This window comes from Melanostigma gelatinosum, assembly GCF_949748355.1.
Source record: "Melanostigma gelatinosum genome assembly, chromosome: 8".
Taxonomy (NCBI): domain Eukaryota; kingdom Metazoa; phylum Chordata; class Actinopteri; order Perciformes; family Zoarcidae; genus Melanostigma; species Melanostigma gelatinosum.
Window position 1 is genome coordinate 26373240 of NC_136641.1, and position 26381 is coordinate 26399620.

The 26381-nt window shown below is 39.8% G+C and overlaps 1 protein-coding gene across 1 annotated transcript; it reads right to left on the minus strand.

Moving 5' to 3' along the window:
• Positions 1–3450: 3450 nt before the first annotated feature.
• LOC306781193 (deoxynucleoside triphosphate triphosphohydrolase SAMHD1-like) lies at positions 3451–24884 on the minus strand (the record flags this gene model as incomplete). Its single annotated transcript, XM_079273936.1, has 18 exons — positions 24871–24884; positions 24651–24670; positions 23694–23854; positions 23352–23467; positions 22585–22652; positions 20941–21096; positions 20178–20281; positions 19955–20078; positions 17450–17541; positions 17190–17305; positions 15851–15963; positions 15152–15243; positions 14901–15007; positions 12623–12726; positions 10850–10879; positions 10171–10248; positions 9783–9836; positions 3451–3582 (listed from the first exon to the last, which is right to left on the minus strand). The coding sequence occupies exons 2-18, from the start codon at positions 24663–24665 to the stop codon at positions 3451–3453; spliced, it is 1662 nt and encodes a 553-aa protein (XP_079130062.1). The 5' UTR covers positions 24666–24670; positions 24871–24884.
• Positions 24885–26381: the final 1497 nt, after the last annotated feature.

Here is a 26381-nt window from a genome sequence, read left to right on the forward strand (position 1 = left end):
ACAATCACACACCCAGCATGCAATCTGCCCCAAAGAGGCGGGTCTATGAAGCAGTTTAGCCAATGATGCTTTAATGCTGATTAAAGATATAAATGAGTGACATACAATTCAGCCAATCAGCGTCCTCAAATATAAATAAACTGGATTCTGTCTGGACTAGTCTCTGAGCGCCAGCCGTTTGAGAGGAGAACTTTCGCGGAGAAACTGTACAATCAGACAGCAGACGAGCGGGAAAGGGAAGCAGTACATGTGAAGCTTCTCCAGCTGAACACCAGACAGGTTAGCTAGCTGCATGACCTCATGCTAATAACTTATTTAGCTTTTTAAAACAACGGGGACGGATCCAGCAGTTAGGGAGTGAGAGACATGAAGCACCTGCTGAGACATGATATATAGTTATAAATAAATAATTATACATATATGTGTGTGTTTTATATTATAGTGAATATTATTATATGATATATATATATTATACGATATATATATTATTATATGATATATATATTATTATACGATATATATATTATTATATGATATATATATTATTATACGATATATATATTATTATATGATATATATATTATTATATTATCATATGATATATATATTATTATATGATATATATATTATTATACGATATATATATTATTATATGATATATATATTATTATATTATCACATGATATATATATTATTATACGATATATATATTATTATATGATATATATATATTATTATATTATTATATGATATATATATATTATTACATGATATATATATTCTTATATTATCATATCATATATATATTATTATATCATATATATATTATTATATCATATATATATTATACTGAGACTATAATAAGATGTCCTGACGTGTTTGTCAAAGTGTTATTTACTGCATCCAGCAAACTATACCTACCTTGGAGTGTTACAATAGCGAGTATTATTTTATTCAATGTGTCCATCCAGGCAAATTGGTGGATCCAAATGTTATTTTAAAAAAAACATATGATGTAATTTCTTTGTAATCATCCAAAATAATGTTAAGTGTATGGGTATTTTTCCAGGCCACTTTAGGCCACTGACTGTTCGATACGTGCCGTGCATTGAGTGGGCCGGTCTGACAGTAAACTCCCAGGCCACTTTTTTACTCCAGTCCGCCCCTGCCTGTACCTATAAATGCTGCTGTAGCAAAACATTCCCCATTGCGGGATTAATGAAGTAACTATCTAATCTAATCGAATCTAATTTAGAGTCAAACAGACCATAAAGCAGGGTATGATTTGGGGCGGGGCTACACAGTGATTGACAGGTCTCTACCACGGCGACAGACCCTGCTGCAGTAAAATGAGAGCTTAGATAAGTGAAAGATTGCACAAGTTACCGAAACTTAAATCAACTATGAATTGTTGCAGCTTTAATAGGTGGTAATATGCATGAATGTTTTTACTATTACTTCGATAGACTGTCGTTGGAGAGTGTGTGTGTGTGTGTGTGTGTCTTCATTGCACCATGGTGATGTTTCTGCATAGATCCTGAGACTTGGATCACCTCATGATTTTTGCCAGACTCCATTCACATTTTAACATTTTCTTCACAAAAGGTTTTTCGTTGACAACACAATCCATTGTTGAAATATTTAGCAGAAGCATCGTCAGAGTTGAAAAACACGTGTATGATTACATCTGCTGCAGGACGAGTTAAGCTGCACAAGGACACAGAAGAAAGAGAAGAATAGTTTTATTTCAGATCAACCCGTCACAATACGATACAGTAGAAAGGTTGTAATAACCTTTAATGTTTCCCTTTACAGCCCCATTACATATTATGTATCCAATACATGTTCACACTAACAGCAAAACACAACAATACCCAAAGTTTGTCTTCACCACATGCATACCATGATTACATTAAAGAAGACCAGTTGAGCTACAGTGAGAAACAGTGATATATGATGTAATCATAACAGTAATATTAATCATAATTCATATTTCATATTGATAGATTAAATACAACGTAATTCCCAAGAGCCAGTTTCAAAAGATAGAATGGTTCGAATCGTTGGCACCAATAAAAGAGATTTAAAATCAAATGAATAAGTAACAATGAATGCAGTCGGTGAGGAGAGATATACAGAATGATAAGTAGGAAGCACAACAAACACCAAAAACAACCTTCAATCAAACATCACTCAGAGTCAAAATAATATCGAGTCAGATGAACACATTAACTCACACATTAACATAAAAACCAAACACCTCTAAATATTTAAAATCCCTCAACCAAAACCTAAATGTTCACTTTGTTGGCGTGACCGTGAGCTGAATGATGATTTGTTAACAGAATTACACAACGGCCGGCTTCTGGTGTTGTTCAGCACTGATTCTGTTTTAAACGTGATGTAATAATCAGCTGCAGATGGAGAAGTGAGTCTCAATAAAGCTGAGTCAAGATGACTCAACCAAAACAAAGGTATGTGTTTGATATTCAACAGGGCTTTAATATGTAATAATGATCCTCATTACGCTTAAATCATTCACTTTTGGAGAAAAATGGTGTAAATAATTTTAGAGACCTCAAGATTTAGGCTGAGCTGTGCTCGTTAACACGCTCACCTTGTTGAGTGTCTGAATATCAATCAACCATAATGAGTATCAGGGAGGAATGACTTTCTCTTTTCAAATTGAATCTTCATTTTCCAAAACTGCTTCATTCAGTGTTTTGGATATTTCCTCCTGGGCTCCGGTCTTCCTCTGTGTCCTACTGCATGTAAATAAAGAGAAAAGTGCATCAGTATCAGGAACAAGAGCAGAGTGAGACATCACTGAAGCAGAAACTAGACTGAGCTGGTGCTGACATGATTTGTCGATTGATAAAAACGAATTCACGAATAATTAGTCAAACAGCGTTGTGTGAAAGTGAAGGAACATTGGTCGGATAAAACAAGCTATATGAGACCTTGGACTTTAGTTCATTGTTATTTTCCCTCTTCTCTTACTTCTACAGACCAAACTATATCTGAGTCAACTGAGAAAATAATCATTAAGACAAATAATCATGAGCAGCAGAACTGGACAACACGAACTGTTGATCCAAGATCCCAGAGCTCTGATAGGATGTGACATGATTAATCTCTCCTTCCCTCCTCATGTCCCATCCTTATACTCGTACTTTAAATATATAATACTCTATTTCACAGCCTGAATCTAAATATTACCCTAAGATTTAGACATTTTCTTTTGCACCACAGGTCCATGTGCTTGTAGGCGTTCTTCACACTTGTTTCATCAGTCTTCTTGTAGTAAACCCTGATCAGCTTCTCAAAGAAGTATTTCGGGTCAAACTCGGACTTCTGAAAAGAATGAAAGCAGCATACATTAGAATAATGACATAACAGAGGAGGCCTTACAAAGAAAGACACACAAGATAATGCCACGATAGATTAAGATTAAAACTGTTGTGGTGTAGTTCTGACCTGGTGTTCGGGGAGTTCACATGCTACCTCACGTTCTCTCTTATTGTAGAACCGCATCTCATCGATGGGGTTCTTGTCTTCCATCCCGTAGTCCAATTCAACAATCTAAAAGAGACAGAAGACAGACGCCTGTTTTTACTTTCACATGTAAATTATACCAATGAAGGAAGGCAACATCTCACAAATTAAAATGAATATTCAAGATTTTAAGAAAAGTGAAGTGTAGCAGGGGAAATTACCAGTTTAAACCTATAACATAATAATCACTTCATGTTATAAAGGAATAATAAAAGCTTTATTATTATGTTCTGTTTTATGCTGTAAAATGGAAAACAAGAGAAAGAATAAGAGTAGAAAGGACATGTTTCTGTGCAAATTTGAGTCGTACAAAATAAAATGTTGTCAGTTGTTATGGTGGGTTTGTAAAGTGATGTCACAGCTCACTGATAAGAGAGAAGACACAGCTCCAGAGTTAGTTAGTTAGCTAGTTAGCTTGTCCATCTCTGGAGCGGTGAGTGCGGCGGTTCGGCTCATTTTCTGTAACCAGTGTAGCATTAAAGCATGGTGGTATTATCAAGCTAGCTAACTAGCCAGCTAACTGTCTGCTAGTTAGCTAGCTAGCTTGCTAATCCCACCACAAAGTTGTTACTCGTCTGTTGATAGAAATGTGTTTCTCTGTTTCAAGAGCGTGTGGATGAAGCATCGAGTTGTTATCCAATCAGATCTCACCTCTGTGTCTCTAGGTAGAACAGAGGCCTGCAGACTCACAAATGCATCCATGTGCACTTTAAGTGAATGGGGACGATATTGTTGATTGTCATAGTGTTCAACCAATCAGATCTTTAGCTTGACATGTTGGGCGTATTCTTTGACGTGCCAGCGCCTGCTAGCTGGCCTATAGCTACGTGATTGGTCAGTGGGCTAGCCTGACATGTTGGGCGGTGACAATCCCAAAATCTGTTGCCTCTGTGGAGCGGACATGTTCAGCCCTCGAACGTATTAAAACCTATTCAAGAAATACAACTAGGGAGGCTCGACTGTCTTCACTGGCGTCCATGAATGGAGAAGGACTTCTTACTGGAACTAAAACACACGGCTGTACTGAACAACCGTGAGACTAAACTCTTTGTTAACAAAGAAAGGAGGATGCACTTTGTCTTTAAATAGTGAACAGCAGCTCTGGCAAGTTAACTGCAGTAGCTTTAACTGCCGTAAATATTATTGTTGGAATGCTTAACAGCATTCCAACTATTGTTCTTCGAATCTTTATTCAACTTCTATTTCTTCGGTCGCACCTCTTCTTCTCCATTTTTTAAGCTACAGAACCCAATCAACTATCAAAATGTTCAGCTCTTTCACCAGAGGGGTGCTATGACTTTTCATATTTCTAACCTTTAAACTTTTTGAATTATTAAGCTTTTTATTTTCAATGGGATCTCTATGGAGAATATTTTCAAATCCTCTTAAACTTCTTCAACTTTCAAATCCTTCAACTTCCTCATACTTTCAGCTACAGACATCATTTCAACTTTACAATGTTGAGAAAACCCTTAACTATTGCCACATGATTCAGCTTTTTGATATCTTTTAAACTTTTTGAACTGCAGCAATTTAACTTTTATGATTTTTCAGCACTTTTCTGACTTTATAATGGGTGTGTATTGCGCAGCTTAGAGTGCGTGATGTCACTGCTAGAGTTTCTTGTGAAAAAACATTTGTGTTTTGCCACTGTGTCCACAATCTTCACTCTTCGTGCATAATTTCTGGATGTAGAAGTAGCTAATCTTGTCCTTGTCGTAGAAAAATTACTGTGGAATCCCACAGATTTCCACATTTGAGACAGAAGCCATTAATTGAGAGGAAAACCAACTTTCTGCTCCATAGAGACCAATGTTAAATTTTGCTTCAAAAACATCTTCCACAGAACACGGTACTCCATTTCTAGATCGCCAGTTAAGCCACATTTTTTACACTACAGACACATTTTTTACAAGATCTGTTTCTCAAGTCATCCTTCCTCTCAATTATTAATATCGGAGCAATAGGAGCTACGGTTATGGGAGTTTTGATGATTTGTTTGAGAGGTGTTTCCCTGTTTATCTCCATGAAATGGCTTCAGGCACACAGGTGTTTGCGATTGAGCCAATTAGTGATGTTGATAAACACACAGACTCACAGACACACGCGCACACACACTCCTCTCCCTCTATCTCTCTCTCTCTCTCTCTCTCTGTGTCTCTCATACAGTCATTCAGGTCTTAGGGATCTTTAGAGGTCTTTCCCCCCTCCTCCACCCCCCCCCCCCCCACACACACACACACACTCACACCATTTTAAAATAAAAGCCCCACAGAATGAATCCTAACTGAAATGCTTGTGATGAGCCTGTCATTTAATAACCGGTTTGTGTTTATCTAACATTATGATTCTGTCTCCTCTCCCCTTCTCCCCCATACCCCATTTCAAAATAAAAGCCCCAGAGAGTGAATTCTAACTGAACTGCTTGTGATGAAGCCTGTCATTTAATAACCTCTGTTTATGTGTGTCAAACATGATGATTATGTCTCCTCTCCCCCTCCCTCCCCCCCCACCCAGCCCCACCCTTTCAAAATAAAAGCCCCATGGATTAACTGTATGTAAACATTAAGCTCAAAATTCGGCTTTTTTGTTGAAATAATGAATGCTCTTACAGATACTGCGACAACTACTACTGCTGCTAATATTTCTAGTATTACTACTACTACTGCTGCTACTACTTCTACTACAACTTTTGCTGTTGCTACTATTACTAGTGCTATTACTGCTACCATCAATATTATTACTACCACTACTGCTATTACTACCACTACTACTATTACCCTCTCTTGCCTCTCAGTCAATGAGCTTGTAAATGGCTTCAATTTTAAAGTAAAAAATATTATTGATGCCATTGCACCCACTAAAGTGAAGGTTGTCTCGGGTAAGCAAAGATCTCCTTGGAGAAATGCTACGCTGGTCAAAATAGAGAAACGAGAGTGTCGGAAAGCTGAGCGCAGGTGGCGAAAAACTAATCTCCAGGTTCACTGTGACATCTATAAAGAGAGACTTCGCAAATATAATTTGGAACTTAGAAATGCAAGGCAGTCATTCTTCTCTGACATCATAACCAAAAACAAGAACAATACACGCGCCTTATTTGCTACCGTCGACAGGCTAACAAACCCTCCAGTGTCGGTAGCTGCTGAGCTCCAATCCACCTGGGCATGCAATCAATCTGCCTCCTTTTTTACTGACAAAATTCAGAAAATTAGACAAGCAGTCAGTGCCTCCACACCAACCACAGGATATGTGTTGTCCCGATCTCTGAATAACATCCATTCAAATATCATGACACAATTTCATTCAATCGACCGTAGAAGCCTAGAAGACATTGTACAACATCTGAAGTCATCCTCCTGCTGCTTGAATATTCTACCAACACACTTTTTCAAAAATATTTCAAACTGCATGACCACTGATCTTTTACAAATTGTAAACACATCCCTTCTCTCAGGTGTCTTCCCACAAGCCCTAAAAACTGCAGTTATTAAACCACTCCTAAAGAAGGTTAGTTTAGACTCCGCAACGATGAAAAATTATAGGCCAATATCAAACCTCCCATTTTTAAGTAAAATAATTGAAAAAGCGGTTTTCCAACAGCTGACCGACTTCTTGGCCGTAAATAACTGCTTTGATGTTTTCCAGTCAGGCTTTCGACAGCACCACAGCACTCAAACTGCTCTTGTTAAGGTTTTCAACGACATCCACTTAAACATAGACAATGGCAGAAGTTCAGTCTTAGTGTTACTAGATCTCAGTGCTGCATTCGACACGGTCGACCATGCCATACTCCTAGAAAGACTAAAAATCTGGGTGGGACTCTCTGGCACAGCACTTAACTGGTTTGAATCCTACTTGAAGGGCCGAGAATACTTTGTGTCTGTAGCTGATTACACATCAGAGCTGACTAAAATGACATGTGGTGTTCCCCAAGGTTCAATACTGGGGCCTCCTCTGTTCAACATCTACATGCTTCCACTAGCTCAGATTATGGAACACAACAAAGTGTGTTATCATAATTATGCAGACGACACACAAATCTACATAACTATGTCACCAGGGGACTATAATCCCATACAAGGGCTGGGTAACTGCATTGAACAAATCAACAACTGGATGTGCCAGAATTTTCTTCAATTAAACAAAGATAAAACAGAAGTAATTGTTTTTGGTACCAAGGACGAACAATTGAAAATCACCGCTCAGCTTCAGTCACTGATGTTAAAACCCACAAACCAAGCCAGAAATCTAGGTGTAGTTATGGATTCAGACCTCAACCTGAACAGCCATATCAAGACAATTACAAAATCAGCCTCCTATCACCTGAAGAATATATCAAGGATTAGAGGACTTATGTCTCAACAGGATGTGTAAAACTTGTCCACGCATTTATCTTCAGCAGACTGGACTACTGTAACGGTGTGTTTACAGGTCTCTGTAAAAAATCCGTCAGAAAGCTGCAGCTGATTCAGAACGCTGCAGCTCGAGTCCTCACTAAGACCAGGAGGGTGGATCACATCACTCCAGTTCTGAGGTCTTTGCACTGGCTTCCTGTCCAACAAAGAATTGACTTTAAAATCCTGCTGTTGGTTTACAAAGCACTGAATGGTTTAGGGCCAAAATACATCTCCGATCTGCTGCTACCTTATGAACCATCCCGACCCCTCAGGTCGTCTGGGACCGGTCTACTTTCTGTTCCCAGAGTCAGAACTAAACATGGAGAACCAGCGTTCACTTTTTCTGCTCCACATATCTGGAACAAAGTCCCAGAAAGCTGCAGGTCTGCTGAGACCCTCGGCTCCTTTAAATCAAGATTGAAGACTTTTCTGTTTGCTGCTGCCTTTAATTGAACCACATTCAATTCATATATTAATCAATTTCCTGCATTTTACTACTGCATTTTATTTCTTACACTGTTTTTTAATTGTTTTAGAAATCTCCTTTTCTTTTGCCTTGTGTTTTGATGCTTTTAATGGTTTTATGTGAAGCACTTTGAATTACCTTGTTGTTGAAATGTGCTATACAAATAAACTTGCCTTGCCTTACTTATACTACAACTGCTACTACTGCTATTCATGCTACTACCAGTACTAATACGACAACAGCTATTAGTATGACTGCTACTAGTACTACTACTACTGCTACTTCAAATACTGGCATTACTTTTACTACTACTACTACTGTTATATTAAATACTACGACCACTACTACAGCTATTACTACTACTACTGATACTAGGCTACTACTTCTTCTAAATACAAATACTTCTTCTAAATAGTAATACTTCTACTACTAATGATACTTCTACGACTTCTACTACTACTATTACAAATATCACTACTGCTACTACTACTACTTATTCTAATGCTACTAATACTTCCACGACTAATAATACTTCGACTTCAACTACAACTTCTACTACTATTACTACAAATATCACTACTTCTGAAATTTGTTTAAGCTACAGAAATTGTTCAAATATCAAAATGTTCAGCTCTTTCAGGAGAGGGGTGCTTTGACTTTTCATATTTGTAATCTTTTCACTTTTTGAATTAAGCTTTTTGCAATTTTCTTTTGAATGGGATCTCTATGGAGAAAATCTTCAAATCCTGTTATACTTCAACTTTCAAAGGCTTCTTCTTCCTCATACTTTCAGCTACAGACACCATAGTTAGACATTTCAACGAGAAGGTTTTTCAGCAGTGCAGTTTAAATGCTTTCGGGCTTCAACATTTTTCAGACAGATAGTCTCCCATTTCTTAATTTTCAGCAATTTTTTCACAATTAATTTCAGCTTTCAGCATTCCAGCGCATTTTCAGCAGGAAATGCATTTTCTAGTTTATGTCATTATTTAATATGCTTGTTTATATATTATTATTTAGTCAACTTGTTTTTATGAAGATGGATTTTCGTTTGGTTTTATATGTGATAGGAACTATTGTTACGTCCTATGTTGCACTGGGGACACATTTAGCCGGTGCACAGCAACAAGAAGATGCGCGAAGCGGCAGCGGTCGATATACTCTTCAAAGTGTTAAAGTTAAAGTGTTAAAGTTAAGTTGAAGTTTTTAAGTGATCTACTTTGAAGATTCATGTGTTTTCAAGTGGACTCATTTTCCCTCTCGGTGTTGACGCGAATAAATCTGTCAGTAACAAGAACTATGACCTTGGACCTTGGACAAAATTCCCACCACATGAACTAAAAGTAAATGGACTAAAAACTCACGTCAACTTCAAAGTCCTCTGCTTTCAGTCCGCAATCCGGACAGTCGGCCAATTCCTTGGGGAGAGAGAGAAAAGGTGAGTAGTGGGAGGGACAAGAGATTTGAAATTCATTCCAACTTAACACATAATACTCTGTTCAACATGAAGCAGTTGAAATTGAAAACAGTGTTTTGGCTCTCTGTCCACACTTTTCACACCCAGAAATAGAGCCACAGCTTATATATCTATAAAAGAAACATCTGGACAATATCCGTGACTGATGTTACTGTTGGTGATTGTTTTCTCTGCTTGCAAGTGTTGAGAATAAACCCTTAACAGACATCTCTCTCTTGAGTTTATAGTACAAAATTCCCACCACATGAACTAAAAGTAAATGGACTAAAACTCACGTCATCTTTAGAGTCCTTTGCTTTCAGTCCGTCATCCTGACAGGCGGCCAATTCCTGTTCCCAACAACGTTTTAAATCCTTGGGGGGAGAGGAGAAAAGGAGAGTAGTGGGAGGGACAAGAGATTTGAAAGTTATTCCAACTGAATACATTTTACTCTGATCAACATGAAGCAGTTGAAATTGAAAACAGTGTTTTGTCTCTCTGTCCACACTTTTCTCACCTAAAGATTGAGCCACAGCTTATATACGTATAATAAATGTGAGTGTTTGAGGCTCGTCACAGGGAGCAGGAGGGGACTGAAGGGAGGTTTAATGCGCTGGCACTCAACAGAGGGAGCAGCTGTGTCTGCAGCCCGTTCACAAGCAGGAGCTGTGTGGCTGTTGAGCTGAGAGGACAGTTCAACTCTCTGTGATCATTCCAAATGTTGATATGGATGATGCAGCACAGCTGCTGTCATTAACCAGTGTTTATGTTACGACTATAAGATCATGATTCTTCAGCCAGGATGTCTGTCCACACCGTGCCAGATATCAGCTGTGATGCAGAGTTTGGTTGTTTGCCAACTGAGAGTATTAAGAGCTTCATTATTTTTCTTTTTTACTGATTCATATCTTACAAATCACATCGTAATAAATAGAAGATTGAGAAAAGTTGAAGTAATTAGACTGAAAAACTCACCTCTTTGCTGTTCCAATAGGAATCCATATCCTATGGGAGAGAGAAAAGGTTTGAGATGGAGAAATTTGAGCTCAAATTAAAGTTAAATGTAAAAATTAGTGCTGGGCAAGTTAACGCGTTAATTTCGCGTTAACGCATTCACTAATTAATAGTTTTTTTTAAACTGAAAGACAAGACACAATACATATACATAACAACAAGAGGATGACAAGAACAGTGGGATAAAAGCCAACAATCATCCTATAGTAAGACTGTCTCATGTTTATCGTTTTGTATTAGAGATATGATGTCCCTTCAGGGTTGCCGTAGAGAAAAGGCGACTTCCGCTGCTCTCCCTGGCGACTACTGGACATCGCTGCGGTAAAGTCAGCAGACACTCAGATCGCCGTGGTCAACTCAGCAGACACTCACATGTTAGTGCACCTCTATGCTGACATTCACCGTAAACGCATTTAAACGGCACAGATCGGGAGCGAGCTTTGAAAAGTAAGTGGAAAGATTAACATCCGGTTTATTCAAACGAACATCCGGTTTTCAGAATAAGATGCCAACAAAGTATGAATTATATTCACATCAAGTATGAAACATGCTGCCTGCATCTCGTGAATCAAATGTTATTTCCCTTTTGTTCATAGAGCAGTACTTTTGAAATAAAAGTGCACAATACACTACTTTACAATTCATTATTGAACTTTGCCATAACAATGCGATTAATCACGATTAATCGCAAAAAATCCATGTGATTAATCGCGATTAAATATTTTAATCGTTGCCCAGCACGAGTAAAAATGCAACTTTGTTCACTCTCTGTCCACAACAAAACAGCAATCATCGCAAAACACCAGGGCCTGTTGCATAAAACACACAAAGATAGAAATATTCTTCATTCTTTTCATCAGATTTATAAAGCCACATGCCTCATTTATACTACCATGTTATCTATTAATAAATGCAGGAAAACTCTTATACATTCGTTTGCATATCAACATGTGTGGATGCTTCAGCAGTCATTAGACCTGTCACAGAGAAGAGCGGCAAAGAAAGTGAAATTTCAACGATTGCGTCACATCAGCAAGGTTCTCCAACGGTGGCAGAGCAGCTGTCATTACATAATTCATCACATATTTCTGTAAACCTTCATCACGGGAAAATATCAATCATCAATATTACACGTTAGAAGGATGATCAATGATTCATAGCGCTCTGTTTACTCTACAAAGGGTTTCATGATTCAGGATCAAATGAAACAATCAACAGGGAGATGATGCTCTCATGTAAAATAAAGTGATGAAATTCATCACTCATAAATCACTTAAAAGTAAGTTCGTAAATATGTGTTTTATGAATTGATTTTACATAACATTGTGGAATTAAATTTTTTTAATTTATTATACTATATTGATCCCTTTAAGGGGGAATTTTGTCTCTGCATTTGACCCATCCCTGTCAATAGAAAAAAAACATCTGTATATCGGGATGGGTGGGCTACCAATGATAGGCGCCTGGGGAGCCTGGGGTTCAGTGTCTTGCTCAGGTACACTATGACACGTGACACGTCCCAGTCGAGGATCGAACCGTTGACCTTGCGGTTACCAGACAACCCTCTTAACCCAGTGAGCCACGGTCTCCCCGAAACTGGAAAACAAATGATTCAACTTGAATTTGGCCTTTGTTCCTTGAAAAAAAATGACAACGCCAAAGGTCAAGTGCCCTTAAAATGACAAAATTGCAGGCCTGCATGTGATACAGGCACACATTGACACTAGTGCGTACCTCTTTAAGCTTTCTTTCACCCAGACACCTGGGGTGTTTTCGATCGACAATCTTGGCCAGAATGTCCTTCGCCTCAGTCAGGTCGGAGTGTCTTTGTTCATAACCTTCAAAGAAAGGGTCACAAGATCATTCAGTGTTACACAAATAAACAATTTACATCACATTCTGAGAGGCATAACTCAAAGAAATAAACAATATCAATGTGATAAAATTACTTTGACTTAACTTCAGCAAGCGCCCACCCTAAATGCTCTCATTGGTTGAGACGCATGATGACGCCCATCCCAAGCCAATCCTGATCAACATCCCGCCCCTCCTGTGACCCATGGTCTGTCTGTATATGTATTCAGAGCCAGTGAGCAACGGACTTTCAAAATAATAATAATGATTTAAAAAAAAAAAGAAAACTGCGTTAACGTGGGATCAAATAATTGTTGGCGTTAATTAATTAATGTATTAACGCGATAACAACACATTAACTTGCCCAGCACCAATAATAACAAGTAATAATAATAATAATAATAAGTAGGGGTGTAACAATACGCGTATTCGTATTGAACCGTTCGGTACGAGGCTCACGGTTCGAACCGAACAATAGAATAACAAAAAAAAAAGAAAACCTTATTTAACCAGGTAGTCCCATTGAATTAAAAATCTCTTTTGCAAGGAAGACCTGGCCAAGACAGGCAGCAACACAAGAAACACATAGTTAGACAGAAGAACACAGAACAAGACAAGTTAAAATAAATTAAAAGTTATAATAATAGTATAATATAATAATAGTAATAGTATAATAATACTAGTGCATTTGCAAAATGCAGAAGCTTAAATTGTGGTAAATATTATGTTTTCGGTGGAGCCACTGTTCTCAAACTGGCAACCCACATGACGTAACGGACAGCGTGCTCTCTGACACGCCCACCACCAAAGAAACACGTTCTACTCCAGTCGGCACTTCTGCGCTGTGAGACACGCTACAGTGTAGCACAGTTTTAATGAATAAATATATTTTAAAATCAAGTACATTTCTCTGGCATTTATAGTTTTCTACTGAACCGAAACGTACCGAACCGTGGCTCCACTGTATCGTACCCAACTGAACCGTGAATTTTGTGAACCGTTACACCCCGAATAATAAGTGATAATACTGACCGCAATCTGACGGACATGTTTGGACAATTGAGCATGTTTTGAAACTACTGTGTACTTTTAAAAAGTACTGTGTTTCAATATTCATACTACCGTACTATTAACATGCCGGAAAAATATTTAGTGTGTCAAATGCAGAAAATACCAGGACGTTCTACTGCATCCGGTCGCATTTTGCTGTTCTGGCTACTCTGGCCAAATCCCAATGTCCCCCTAAACCCTCAAACCCTGAACCCTCAAGGACTTACTGACGTCACCTGGTAAGTGGTTGAGTGTGAGAGACTGTGAGGGCTTGAGATGGTGTAAATAGGAACGGGACAGCACTTTGCTGCAACATATCACGTCACCATGAAAACGACAATAAATATGATGTATACTTGTGGGTATTTATTTTATACTTTGTACTCCCTGATTTGAAAGTCTTCCAGGCTCTTTCCTCACAAGATGAGGTAACTTCATATAATCTATTTACTAAAAACAGCTTCAATGACAAAATCAAATATTTGATGAATAAATAAATATCTGATTTCATGTTTATTTTTTGTTCCATCTTTAACCCTTAATGTTTGAGTAAATTTAATATGACAGGCTGAACACAAGTGAGCCGTCCTCTTTGTTTACGTCTCCATGTGTCCACTGGTTACCCCGTGTTTAACGTCACATTGCAATGATTTGTGGGTAATTCCCTTGGGCTAAGTTAGCATACCATGCTGACTTACAGTAAGGGTTCATAAAGGGCTCAAAATGTCTGCCAGAGAGCCTCAAACACTTGACGATGTGACAGTGGGACAGCCCTAAACCCTCACGGACTTCGCGGGATCGCGCCTCAAAGTCCGTGAGTCCGTAAGGGGGGACATTGGGATTTGGCCCCTGACCCACAATGCACAGTGCAGCAGACAAATGAGTCAGAGGGTCAAAGTTCAACGTGAAATCTTATGATGAAGTAATATATCCAATCTGAATGCAAAATCATGTTTTTTTTGTAAGGGCAGATGCAGTTTGTACAAAAAGTAAAACGCATGTGATTTGGAACTCAGTGTTTGTATTTGTTGAATATGGCACAGATGGCGGTTCGTCTGCCCACTCCTCCCTGTGTCTTCATGTTAAAGACACAGCGGTGTCTACAGACCTTTCAGCTGGATGTAGGCCTTCATGTCCTCGATGACTGTGAGCGGATCCTCTCCAGAGCCTTGGATCTGGATGTGCTCGTCCGCTTTCATAAAGGCCTCAATGATCCTGAATAATCACATCATCACATTTTAAATCATTCTGCTGCATAACATCCAAGAGAGGAAATTATGAAGCAAATTAAAGAAGCTACAGCAGAAAATAGGTAAATGTTGTCATTAGAGTACCAACGGGGGAAAGGTAGCTACTCACATAGACTCTATGATGTTGCTCACGCTGTGCTGGTAGGCTTCTCCGTCGACGGTGTATTTTCTGTGGAACAATTCGTAGAGATTGTTCACCTCCTGTGGAGAGCATCACTTATAGTTTAGTCACAACTCATAACAAGTGATTGAGGTTTAAAATCTGATAAAGAAAAGCAGGGTCCACGTGGAGGTAATTATTGGTCAATATTTTGAGCTTGTGAAATGTTCACAAATAATTTCATTAAAAACTCACGAATGTAAGTTTGTGAACGTGTTGCTATGTTCTGCAGATGTAGAAATACTTTGTACGTGTGATGTTGCAGATTCATATATTGGAGCCGGCATGTCCCAGAGGAATTTCAGAGAGAAAGTCCATCAATTCCTTATAATGGACACCTTGAAGGGCTTTATCCCACTGACACCATGGTCACTTCTGGGCGTCAAATTTGAAGAAATTTGAGAATGATATTCATGAGAATAGACCATCCACGGCTGCTGCCAGCGTGGAGGCATAACAATAAAATCACCCTCAACCCTCAAGTGAAACTCATTATTTCTGTGGATTTGATGGACTTGCTGCCCTGGTATTTGGCCTTTGTTTCTTGAAAAAAAATTGACAACACCAAAGGTCGAGTGGCCTTGCCCTTAAAATGACAAAATTGCAGGCCTGCATGTGATACAGGCACACAACGACACTAGTGCGTACCTCGGTAGGCGTTCTTTCACTGGGGGGCAGTCGATCGACAATCTTGGCCAGAATGTCCTTTGCCTCAGTCAGCTCCAGGATGGAAGAGTTGAGTATTCTTTCATACACTTGGTCTACAGGTGATCACAAAATAAATAATTGACATCACAATCTGAGAAGCACAACTCAAAGAAATAAACAATATCAATGTGATACTGTGTTACTTTGACTTAACTTCAGCAAGTTGCTTCTACTCACAATTACCCATTTGCCAAACTCAACTGTCCAACAATACCAAAGCAACGTAACAGGGTACGGCAAGTTTGGGATCTCTCTCCGTGCTGAAGCGCTGTGCATCCGGCTTTAAGAAGAGCGTCTACAGTCTGGAGGGTTGTGTCTTTATTGGTCTTTATTTAATGCAAAAAGTGTAAGTGATGGATTAAATGTGCCTGCAATCATTGATTAGCATGTCCAGCTAACTGGCTAACTCCCTGTAGCACTAGTGACCTGCTGACTGCAACGTCTAAAGTATTTCCCAAATTTGTGGAAATGTGTATTTGTAGTTCCTAATGTATCAATGTTTAGGGTCGTGTTTACAGCTCAGTCCTGTTTTTTATTGGATTTGATCAAGTTTACATGAATTTTACACTCCAACAACCTTTAACCAAACTTAGTCCTTCAGGTAGCATTCAAAAAACATAATGTTATATGCTCTGTGATGTTTTTAATCATTCAAATTTGTCTGGGTGGTTAAAAGCACATTTTCTCTGAGGTGTGATAAACTCAGATCACATATGTATTCTAGCTTTACAGACTTTAACAGAATTAAAAACACTGTCAAAAGGTTTCATATCACTGTTGGTGTAAAAAGAATGAATAAATAATAACACAAGTGATAATACTGACGGACATGTCGAACGGACATGTTTGGACAGTTGAGCATGTTTTGAAACTACTGTGTACTTTTAAAATGTACTGTGTTTCAATACTGATACTACCGTACTGTTAACATACCGGAAACATATTTAGTGTCAAATGCAGTATGCAGAAAATACCAGGATGCTCTACTGCATCCGGTCTCATTTAGCTGTTCTGGCTGCTCTGACCCACAATCCCCGGTGCAGCAGACAAATGAGCCAGAGGGTCAAAGTTCAAAGTGAAATCTTATGATGAAGTAATATGTCCAATTGAATGCAAGAAGAATGTTTTTTTTGTAAGAGCAGCTGCAGTATGTACAAAAAGTAAAACATATGTGATTTGGAACTCAGTGTTTGTATTTGTTGAACATGGCACAGATGGCGGTTCGTCTGCCCACTCCTCCCTGTGTCTTCATGTTAAAGACACAGTGGTGTCTACACACCCGTCAGCTTGGTGTAGGCCTCCATGTCATCGATGGCTGTGGAGAGAGTGAACATCTTCCCTCCAGAGCCTTGGATCTGGATGTGCTCGTCCGCTTTCATAAAGGCCTCAATGATCCTGAATAATCACATCATCACATTTTAAATCATTCTGCTGCATAACATCCAAGAGAGGAAATTATGAAGCAAATTAAAGAAGCTACAGCAGAAAATAGGTAAATGTTGTCATTCGAGTACCAACGGGGGAAAGGTAGCTACTCACATAGACTCTATGATGTTGCTCACGCTGTGCTGGTAGGCTTTTTTGTGGAGGGTGTATCTTAAGTGGAACAATTCGTAGAGATTGTTCACCTCCTGTGGAGAGCATCACTTATAGTTTAGTCACAACTCATAACAAGTGATTGAGGTTTAAAATCTGATAAAGAAAAGCAGGGTCCACGTGGAGGTAATTATTGGTCAATATTTTGAGCTTGTGAAATGTTCACAAATAATTTCATTAAAAACTCACGAATGTAAGTTTGTGAAGGTGTTGCTATGTTCTGCAGATGTAGAAATACTTTGTACGTGTGATGTTGCAGATTCATATATTGGAGCCGGCATGTCCCAGAGGAATTTCAGAGAGAAAGTCCATCAATTCCTTATGATGGACACCTTGAAGGGCTTTATCCCACTGACACCATGGTCACTTCTGGGCTTCTCACTGGTTTAGACGACACCACATCACCCCGTCCTGGCGTCTCTTCACTGGTTCCCTGATCGTTTTAGAATTCCAGCATAAAGAAGAGCTGTATGTTGTATGTGTAATGTAACGATGCGTTCACACCAAACGCAAAGCAAATTTCCGCGTCGCGTTACTCGCGGGATCATTTGTCTTTATTCGCGTCATTTGCACGAGACGCACCGGAGAGGAGTGGCTTATCTCTATGGAAACCAACTAAGACATTTATTTCCCCCATCAACCATGAAAGAAATAATCTCAATTTCTATTTCTTGTAGTTCATGTTGTGGAAGTCCCAGATCTCCAGGAAACTAAACGTCGTCTTGTCTGAGTTCATAACATCATCCGGAGGAGTATTCACTGTTTCTAGTGTGGTGGGGAACGCTCCTCAGAGAAGGAAGTGTAGGGTTGCAGCCCTCAGGCTCCTCCCCCCAATTAGTGCCAGCATTTTAAAGGCACCTGTGGTCGTGGCCTCACTCCTTTTTTGGCCCCTGTCCTGGTGCTGTGGTGGGTTTCAGACGTATTCCGCCTCTTGTTGCCGTCTGACGACTTACTGCATGTTTGAGGTGGTAAGTAGTCACAATCTTAACTTGTATTAATTTGCAGCATGGCGTGCCTGTTTATCATTTGTAGGTTCACCTGCTGCTGTTTTGCTGCCTCCATTTTGCCTGTTTGGCTTCTGTTTTGCATGTTTTGGCTGTTTTGATCATTTTCATTGATTCCTTTAATAAACAATATATTTTGCAGAACAAATGCCCCCAAAGGCTACACTAGCAAGCCACAGGTCGGTTGTATGAACCCAACATTAAAAGATTTTTCTGTAATTTAACTGCAATAAACGGACAAAAATGGATGCTGCAATAACTACGTAATGATGCCGATTTGTTAAGTCTGAATTCATGTTTTGTTAGTTCTCTCCTCAAGACGACAAGTAAATTACTTTTTAAATACTTGTTTTCTGAATGGAGCTCAGATCGATCGGTGCTATGCTAAGCTAACATTGTAGCAGCTCCATCAACACTCAACATAACATCACACAGGCATAAATACGACAGCGTTGTTTGTTCCATATAGTTTACACACACACATTTATACACATACTTTGGTCCGCTCTCCACTAATCTGAGGTGTCGTAGAGCTCTGGGTGACCACAGACGGCCACAGTATTTGTTTCCTGATTCAACAGCAGCATGACGTCAGTGATGACAGGAGGTCATCTCAGCGCTGATAGGCTTTTAGCAAATAAGCTGATAGCAAATTTCTCGGCCAAGCTGGAAATTTCAACTCGCGCAAATACGTGAATTTCGCGTTATTCATAATTTCATGGTGTGAAAAAAATGTTTTCGTGACAATCGTTGCCGGCCTAGATGAAGAGATCTATTGATGCGATCTGGAAGATTCACATTGATGCTTTCTGGTCACTTCTCTTATGAAGTGTTGAATCGAGAGGAAAGCTCGTAATGTTGGCAGCTAACAGAACACTTTGTGGTGCGTTCAAGCGCCATTCAGTAAACATTTAACCAAAGTAAATGATATGATGTGTTCAAATGTAATCCAGTAACATGTAGTTTTGGTGAGAAACTTGAACAAATGAATCCAGTTGTTTGAAGATGTTTCACAGCAATATAAAATAGATATTAAAGATGAATTATGACCCGTTTAACTTCCTCTCACTTGATCTAAACAGTTTATAATAAATCATTAAAACTACTAATGACTCGATGTTTTTATCAATAAAAATATAAATATTTCCTAATCATTAGAATTGTGTTTTTATGTAAATAACCAGTAAGGATGACTTCAACAAAGTAAAGGGAAACGGTTGATTATTCATATCTTAGTTCATTAGCTACAGGCTGGTTGGAAATATTCTGGTTAATAATAATTCAAACCGTAAAACGCATTCATATTTTCTCTCATAATTGTGATATTAAATGATCATAATGTGACATCGTAGTAACGCAGCTCATCGGGCAATCCTTATTGTTGGACCCTGAAATAGTTTGTTTTAAAAACTGATCGAAAAAGAAGAAATTGCAAAGTCAGCACCTTGTCTCTTGTGCAGATTTGCTTCAGCTTCTGCCCGTTCTCTTCCTTCACCTCACACACTCTGGCAAACTTGATGAAGCGCAGATGGTCAAAGTTGGTCTTGATGCCCAGGTGGTGGGCGTCCCTGAGAAGAGACGGAGTGAGGAAATATGAAATGAGAATGTTTCTTACGTTAACATAATACGTTGTAGTTCATCTACAGTCGCCGTTCAACAAGCCCCACCTGGCAAGGTAGTCAAACTTGTCCACATCGATGCCATTTCTTTTGTTGGCCACGATTTCATAGAGGAAGGACTTGTTTTCTGGACGGCCTTTGTACGGCCACACCTTGTACGGCCACTTGCGGAGATGACAGACAACAATCATCATCAAAATCTGCTTTATAGTCCAAATATGTTCACGCATGCAAAGAATTTAAATCTGGTTTCCAGTAGCTCTCAGTGGTTTAGTTTATTTACTTTACTAACTGGATCCCCATTAGCTGACGCCTTAGCGGCCGCTAATCTTCCTGGGGTCCACAGAAAGGACAAAACGTAATACATGCAAAACATGACGTGAAACAAACAGTTAAAAATAGTACAATCAGAATAATAAAAAATAAAAATAGTACAGTCAGATACATGGTGCAGTCAAAGACTAGGATGTATATTATCGTAACCGACCGTATAAACACAGTGCATCCGTAATTTACACAAAGAAGGATCAGGAGACTACAAGTGAGCAGGTGTGGAAATATAAAGCTCGAAGGTCAGGTCCATAAGTATATAAAACAGGTTCTAGGTGGAATTAAACAGAGGATATGTGAAAAATATGATCCTGAACGTAACTGAGCCCGTTCAGAAGGCCATGTGATCAGTTTTGTGGATCTCTGATCGATAAACTAGTTCATTTCCCTGCTCAGGGAGAACAGGATAACGTTATCACTTTTTCCACGACAATACCTTAATTTTGCTCGGGACGAATTTCACACGGACAAAATTAGGAGCTTGGCCTTGAGCTTCATCTTCGTCCAGCGGTCCAGCGATCAGCTCCTTGATGAAGGTCAGGTCCTCGGGCATCTTCAGGCCGTGCTCCTCCATCACCGTCTTCAGCCCGTTGACATCCACCAGGTAGTCAAACATTTTGTAAGAGGCCATCTCATGCTGCGACACAAGAACACACTCGCATTATTAATATGGGACACGCTTTAATGGTTTACAATTTAAAAACGAAAGCAGAACGACTAATTACTCAAATAGAAAGTGCTTATCTCAGCTGAAACACGACAATATATGAATGTTAACACTCGTCTTATCTCACGTTTGCACGTCTGTGCTGATAACGAACATAATGACCATGTGCCTTGTGGTTCTTATCAGAGGTACGTTATTAAAGCAATAAAAATGTCTTAACATCCATTTCCACTGTCATGTTTGATGTCATTTGACAGCACAACTATTGATGTTTTGGGAAAGCCATCTAATATACATGATATGTCCCAACTTTTGTATCAGAACATCTGTTAATGAAGGTCTTTCTTCTGCTTTAGGGTTTGCCCCAAGACTCCTAGTCGCCTCCCCTCTAACCCAAACTAGAACTGGTCTAAACATCCTTTGTTAGCGCTCTTCACTCCTCTGACATTCTGCCTCTCTTGCCCTCATCTCTTTATCTGGGTCCAGACCTTTGAACAGACTGATTCATCTGGCATCGGGACAGGCAAACAACAGCGATTACCTCCATTAAAATGAATTGACGAATAAGCCCAGCGGAGGGACTAACGATTAGCCAATCAGAGCCAGGTGTGGATTAAAACTGTGTGCCGGTACCGAGGAGTAAATAAAAAGGAGACGAGATCAGGCGGCAGCAGCAGGGGGCGTTGACCAAAAACTGAGGTCAAGTCGGACAGTTTTTAGCTGCCTTCAAAGAATAAACAGGAAGTCAAAGAAACAGTGACTTCCTGTTTGATCCGACCTGTAGGCTACTTGTAGTTTACGGACCTCATTTGGATTTATTCATGTGTTTGTAAATATATATTTGTGTCTGTGAAACACTTTGATGCTCGTTTTGATGTTTTCTATAAATAAGCTTTATTATTATCAACCACACAAGATATGTTTTAGATGAAACCTTTGTTGCACAACATGAGACTAATAGCCAACAATCAAGCGTTAAATATAACAATTACACAGAACATTAGGATTTTCTACAAAACGTGGTGTTTGTTGTCAAATCTAAGAGCCAATCAGCTCTTTGATCCGGCACCAGCCAGGCATTTCCCATCATGCATTGGGGTCATGTGATCGGTGGAGAGCGACTGCGGCGCCTGTCTCTAAACGCTGTGGCCGCCTCAATCTCGTGAGGTCATTGTTGACCACGTGTTCATGACGTCAGAGTAAAGTCGGGATTAAGTCGGACACAAATCTAACCGACATGCATTGAGCGGCGATCGATTCTGAGCAGGACTGGCTCATCTCCAACGAGCCGATTGACGTTAGATTCAGGCAGATACGTTGGACTCTCGTGATTCGTTTGCAAAAATACCAACACTGAACCATCGACAACAGAGACCCAGAATCCCACTCCTCTCCAGAGTGAGCTCGACTCCTTTGGCTCAACGATGCGATTTCAACGGTTATTTTGTGGTTTCTTACCTTCCAATTACTTCCTGGATGTGCTTTGTGGATGAACGTTTGAAACATATGGGAAAAAGGCCCATGTCCTAGATATGGATAAAAAACAAGAGTTAATTAGCAAAAAACTGATTAAAAAAACAACAAACTGGTGGTGGGTTATACATTAAAAAAATGGAGAGGTGCCAGTTCATCTCCTGGGCACTGCAAAAGTGCCCTTGTGCAAGACCTCTAACGTCTCTCTCCGTGTGTGTGTGTGTGTGTGTGTGTGTGTGTGTGTGTGTGTGTGTGTGTGTGTGTGTGTGTGTGTGTGTGTGTGTGTGTGTGTGTGTGTGTGTGTGTGTGTAACATTGAAGATAAAAAAAATATTTTCCCTCAATGATTAATAAAGTAATTCTTTCTTTGTAATCTGCGCCCATTAGCTGTTATTAGTTTGCTATTAATGCAAATCCAACATTTCACATCAATGCTTTCAGTAAAATGCTCCCTGGATTCTACTCTACTAAGGCAAAACACGGAGTGAACTCTGAACTAAAGAAGGGTGGAGGAGCCAAAGCTTTGCCAGCAGTATGGTCTGTAACAGCATCGGTGTAGAACGGATCGGTGAGGAGGGAGTCATGTTTAAATCAACCTCTGGAGGTGAGGGTGGGCTGTGATTGGTTGAGAGAAACAGATTGTGAAATGGTTCACATGAAAGTGTACATGTGAATGTATTTGTATTGTCTGCCTTCATTGGGGACCAGCCTTCATGCATTAGATGTAACAGTGAGAAGGTGTGTATCACTCACCCAGGTCATGGCAAAGACCAGCAATCTGCACACAAAGGACGTCTCTCTCGTTGATGTTGAGTTCCGTCTGCCTTGTTTTCAGAGCTTTAACAAGCTCTCCTGCCAAGTGCGCCACCCTTTATCCCCACACACAACACACAACAACAAACTCATCACACAATTACCGCACAAGTATCCTGCTGCAAAGCTGAAAGTACGAACCTTTGTTCTAGCCCAAGGTATGCTGTGTGTTCTCTTTGGTTCTATTGATTGTATTGTGTTCTTCACTGCAAACCAGTCTGTGCTCAACTAGGAGTGTGATTCCCTTAAGACATCAAACGATCTGATGAGAAACAGACTTACCCAATCGAGTGTTCAAAGCGGTTGTGTGATGCTCCAGGGTAAACAAAGTAGACCCCTCCGAGCTGCTTGAGGTAGCGCAGTCTCTGGAATTGAGGTGTGTCTATGATTTTGACGAGTAGAGGGGGTAACTCCACCGTGCCGTGGATGGGATCATTAAACACCTGGCAGAACACACAGAAGCAAAACCCAGTCAAGTTATCATCCAGAAGAGAACCAGTAGAACCAGACCCCGTTATCCTGAGAGCGCTGAAAGCATCAGCAGAATATTAGTTATTCATCAGCTGACAGCAGCATAACATACTTACATCCCTGTTTAATGTTCTTTCTTTTTTTTGTCATGTTTCGTTTATTTCTCATTTGTTTGGCAAAGTGGAATTATTGTGATTATCAGAAGTGGGTCTTAAGTTATAAAAGGTTGAGCAGCAGGATACGATGCGGGTGGGCGATGTGATGTATCGTGGTATCACAAGATTAAAAGAGATTCTTCCCTCAAAACATTATTCTATCATTTTCACGTGACACCGGAATATGAAAATGTTGTTGCACGAGGCCCAAAGAGCCCATGAAGCTTCAGAGGAATGACTTAAAAACACGTCCGTGGGATCATTGAGCACCTGGCACGACAAAACAGAGCAAACGTTGGACACAACTCGTCTGTTTTTGACCCAAAAGACTGACGGTAAAATACGCCCGTTCTTCTTGTCATTTGTTTCACACTGCAATCTTCCTCATCTTCATTCTTTCTTTTTTTTTATTTTGCTGAAGAGTCAATGGATTCAACAATAACAGTAACCACATAGTCTTGACTTTGTGCAGGTTTAGTCGCTGACCCTGGCATCTTACACTCTCCTTCACTGTTTGTTCTACAAGCTCTTCAGCGTTGCTCTGTTTGGTTTCCCTCATCTCTCCAGCACTGAACATGTGGTGTAATGTACGGATAAACACATGATGTGTTACCTTGTGGGTCGTCATGGTCTCTGTAGAAAATGGGAAAAAACAGAAGAACATATTAGGGAACGAGCTGGAGAGAGAAAGGCCAGTTGTGAAAGCTGAAAGAAATCCAGTGAGGTGGATGTTGTTGAATAAATTAGAGATTTTAGTTTAGTTCACACTTCCTTCTATTCTGGATTGTTATCATTTTAAACATTGCAATCTTGTTTCACAAAGGAGCACTCACCCTGTGCCAGTCTCTGTCCACGATGTCGTCTTCTTCTTCTTCTTCTTCTTCTTCTTCTGAAGCGTTCACAAGTCGGTGTTCAAAGTTCACTCGTGGAATAACTGCATAACACCTGCACCAGTGTTCAGGTAGGGACGTCAAGATATGAGGTTGTTATTTATATCACTGTTATTGACCGAGGAAACATCCAGATGTTGCGTTTTTCATGATTATTAATCAGAATATTTCAAATATATAGCTAATGAATTTAAATATTTACTAGGAGTGCAACGGATCACAAAGTCTGCCAGTCTGTGTCTTCTTCTTCTTCTTCTTCTTCTTCTTCTTTTGAAGCTTTCACAGGTTATATTTGCATCCAACCAAAGTCACACAAACAATGTTCATTCAGGAACACTCTCATCCTGAAGTAACCTTTGAATACATTTCAACCATTTGCAATGCAAAATAAACTCTGAACTAAAAAGGTGGAGGAGTGTGGTGGAAAATAACCAGGTTGTCTTTTAAGTATTCATTGTCTGCGCAGAAACGGTTCAATCATCACAACAGAATGCGTACAGTGTCAGTGAGGAAGAGCCAAGGAAAAGTGATCAAGCTTTCTTTAAACAGAATGAGCAAAGGTGGGGGCCGATGGCCGACGTTACAGACATGTTGGTCTCAGACTGAAAGGAACAACAATGAAAAACCAACGTCAGCAACCAAAGCAAGCGGCCCAAAGGCCTTGGTGCTGGAACATCCTCATACAACAGGGAGTCATCTTTGTGAACAGAGTTTGTTATTCTTTGTATCATCTGACCTCCCAAGTGAATTTACACCAGTTCAACACCCCATTTCTCACTAAAACACTTCAGAGTCACTAAACAGATCGACAGTATTGCTGAACACTTTTCCACTCAACTCCTACTGAACGTGTGAACTTTCCCGGATCCCAATCCTGTCCTCTAAAGCACACACACACACACACACACACACACACACACACACACACACACACACACACACACACTTTAAAACAAAAACGATCTCCGTCCACACGGCGTTTCAGCATCGTTTTCAAAATGATCTCCGTCCAGACTTGCACGCCTGAAAACAGATATCACGTGACTCTTCATGCACATGGGCATGTGGGTGTTGTTGTAAACAGGAAGTAGATTGGTGGCTTTGTTACAGAAAATACAAAACAATGAAAGGTCATACTCGACACTTAAGATCTTCTCTCAAATCTTCCTCTATGAACTCAAACAGACACATTTCATGGAAAGTTTCAGAAGTTTTATTTTTCAGACTTGACCTTAACTCATGCTGTCACAGGAGTTCAGGACAGGACCCAAAAGCAACCACAAGACAGGATTCAGGCACAGAACAGACTTTACACCGGACAGACGGCAGGATCGACGGTGTGGTTTCCCGTAGACCGACACCGGACAGCAGACGCACTAGTAGGCACGAGACAAGTGGCAGAGGAGAGCGGTCAGAACCGAGGAGCGTAAGAACGGAAACTTACGGACGGCGGT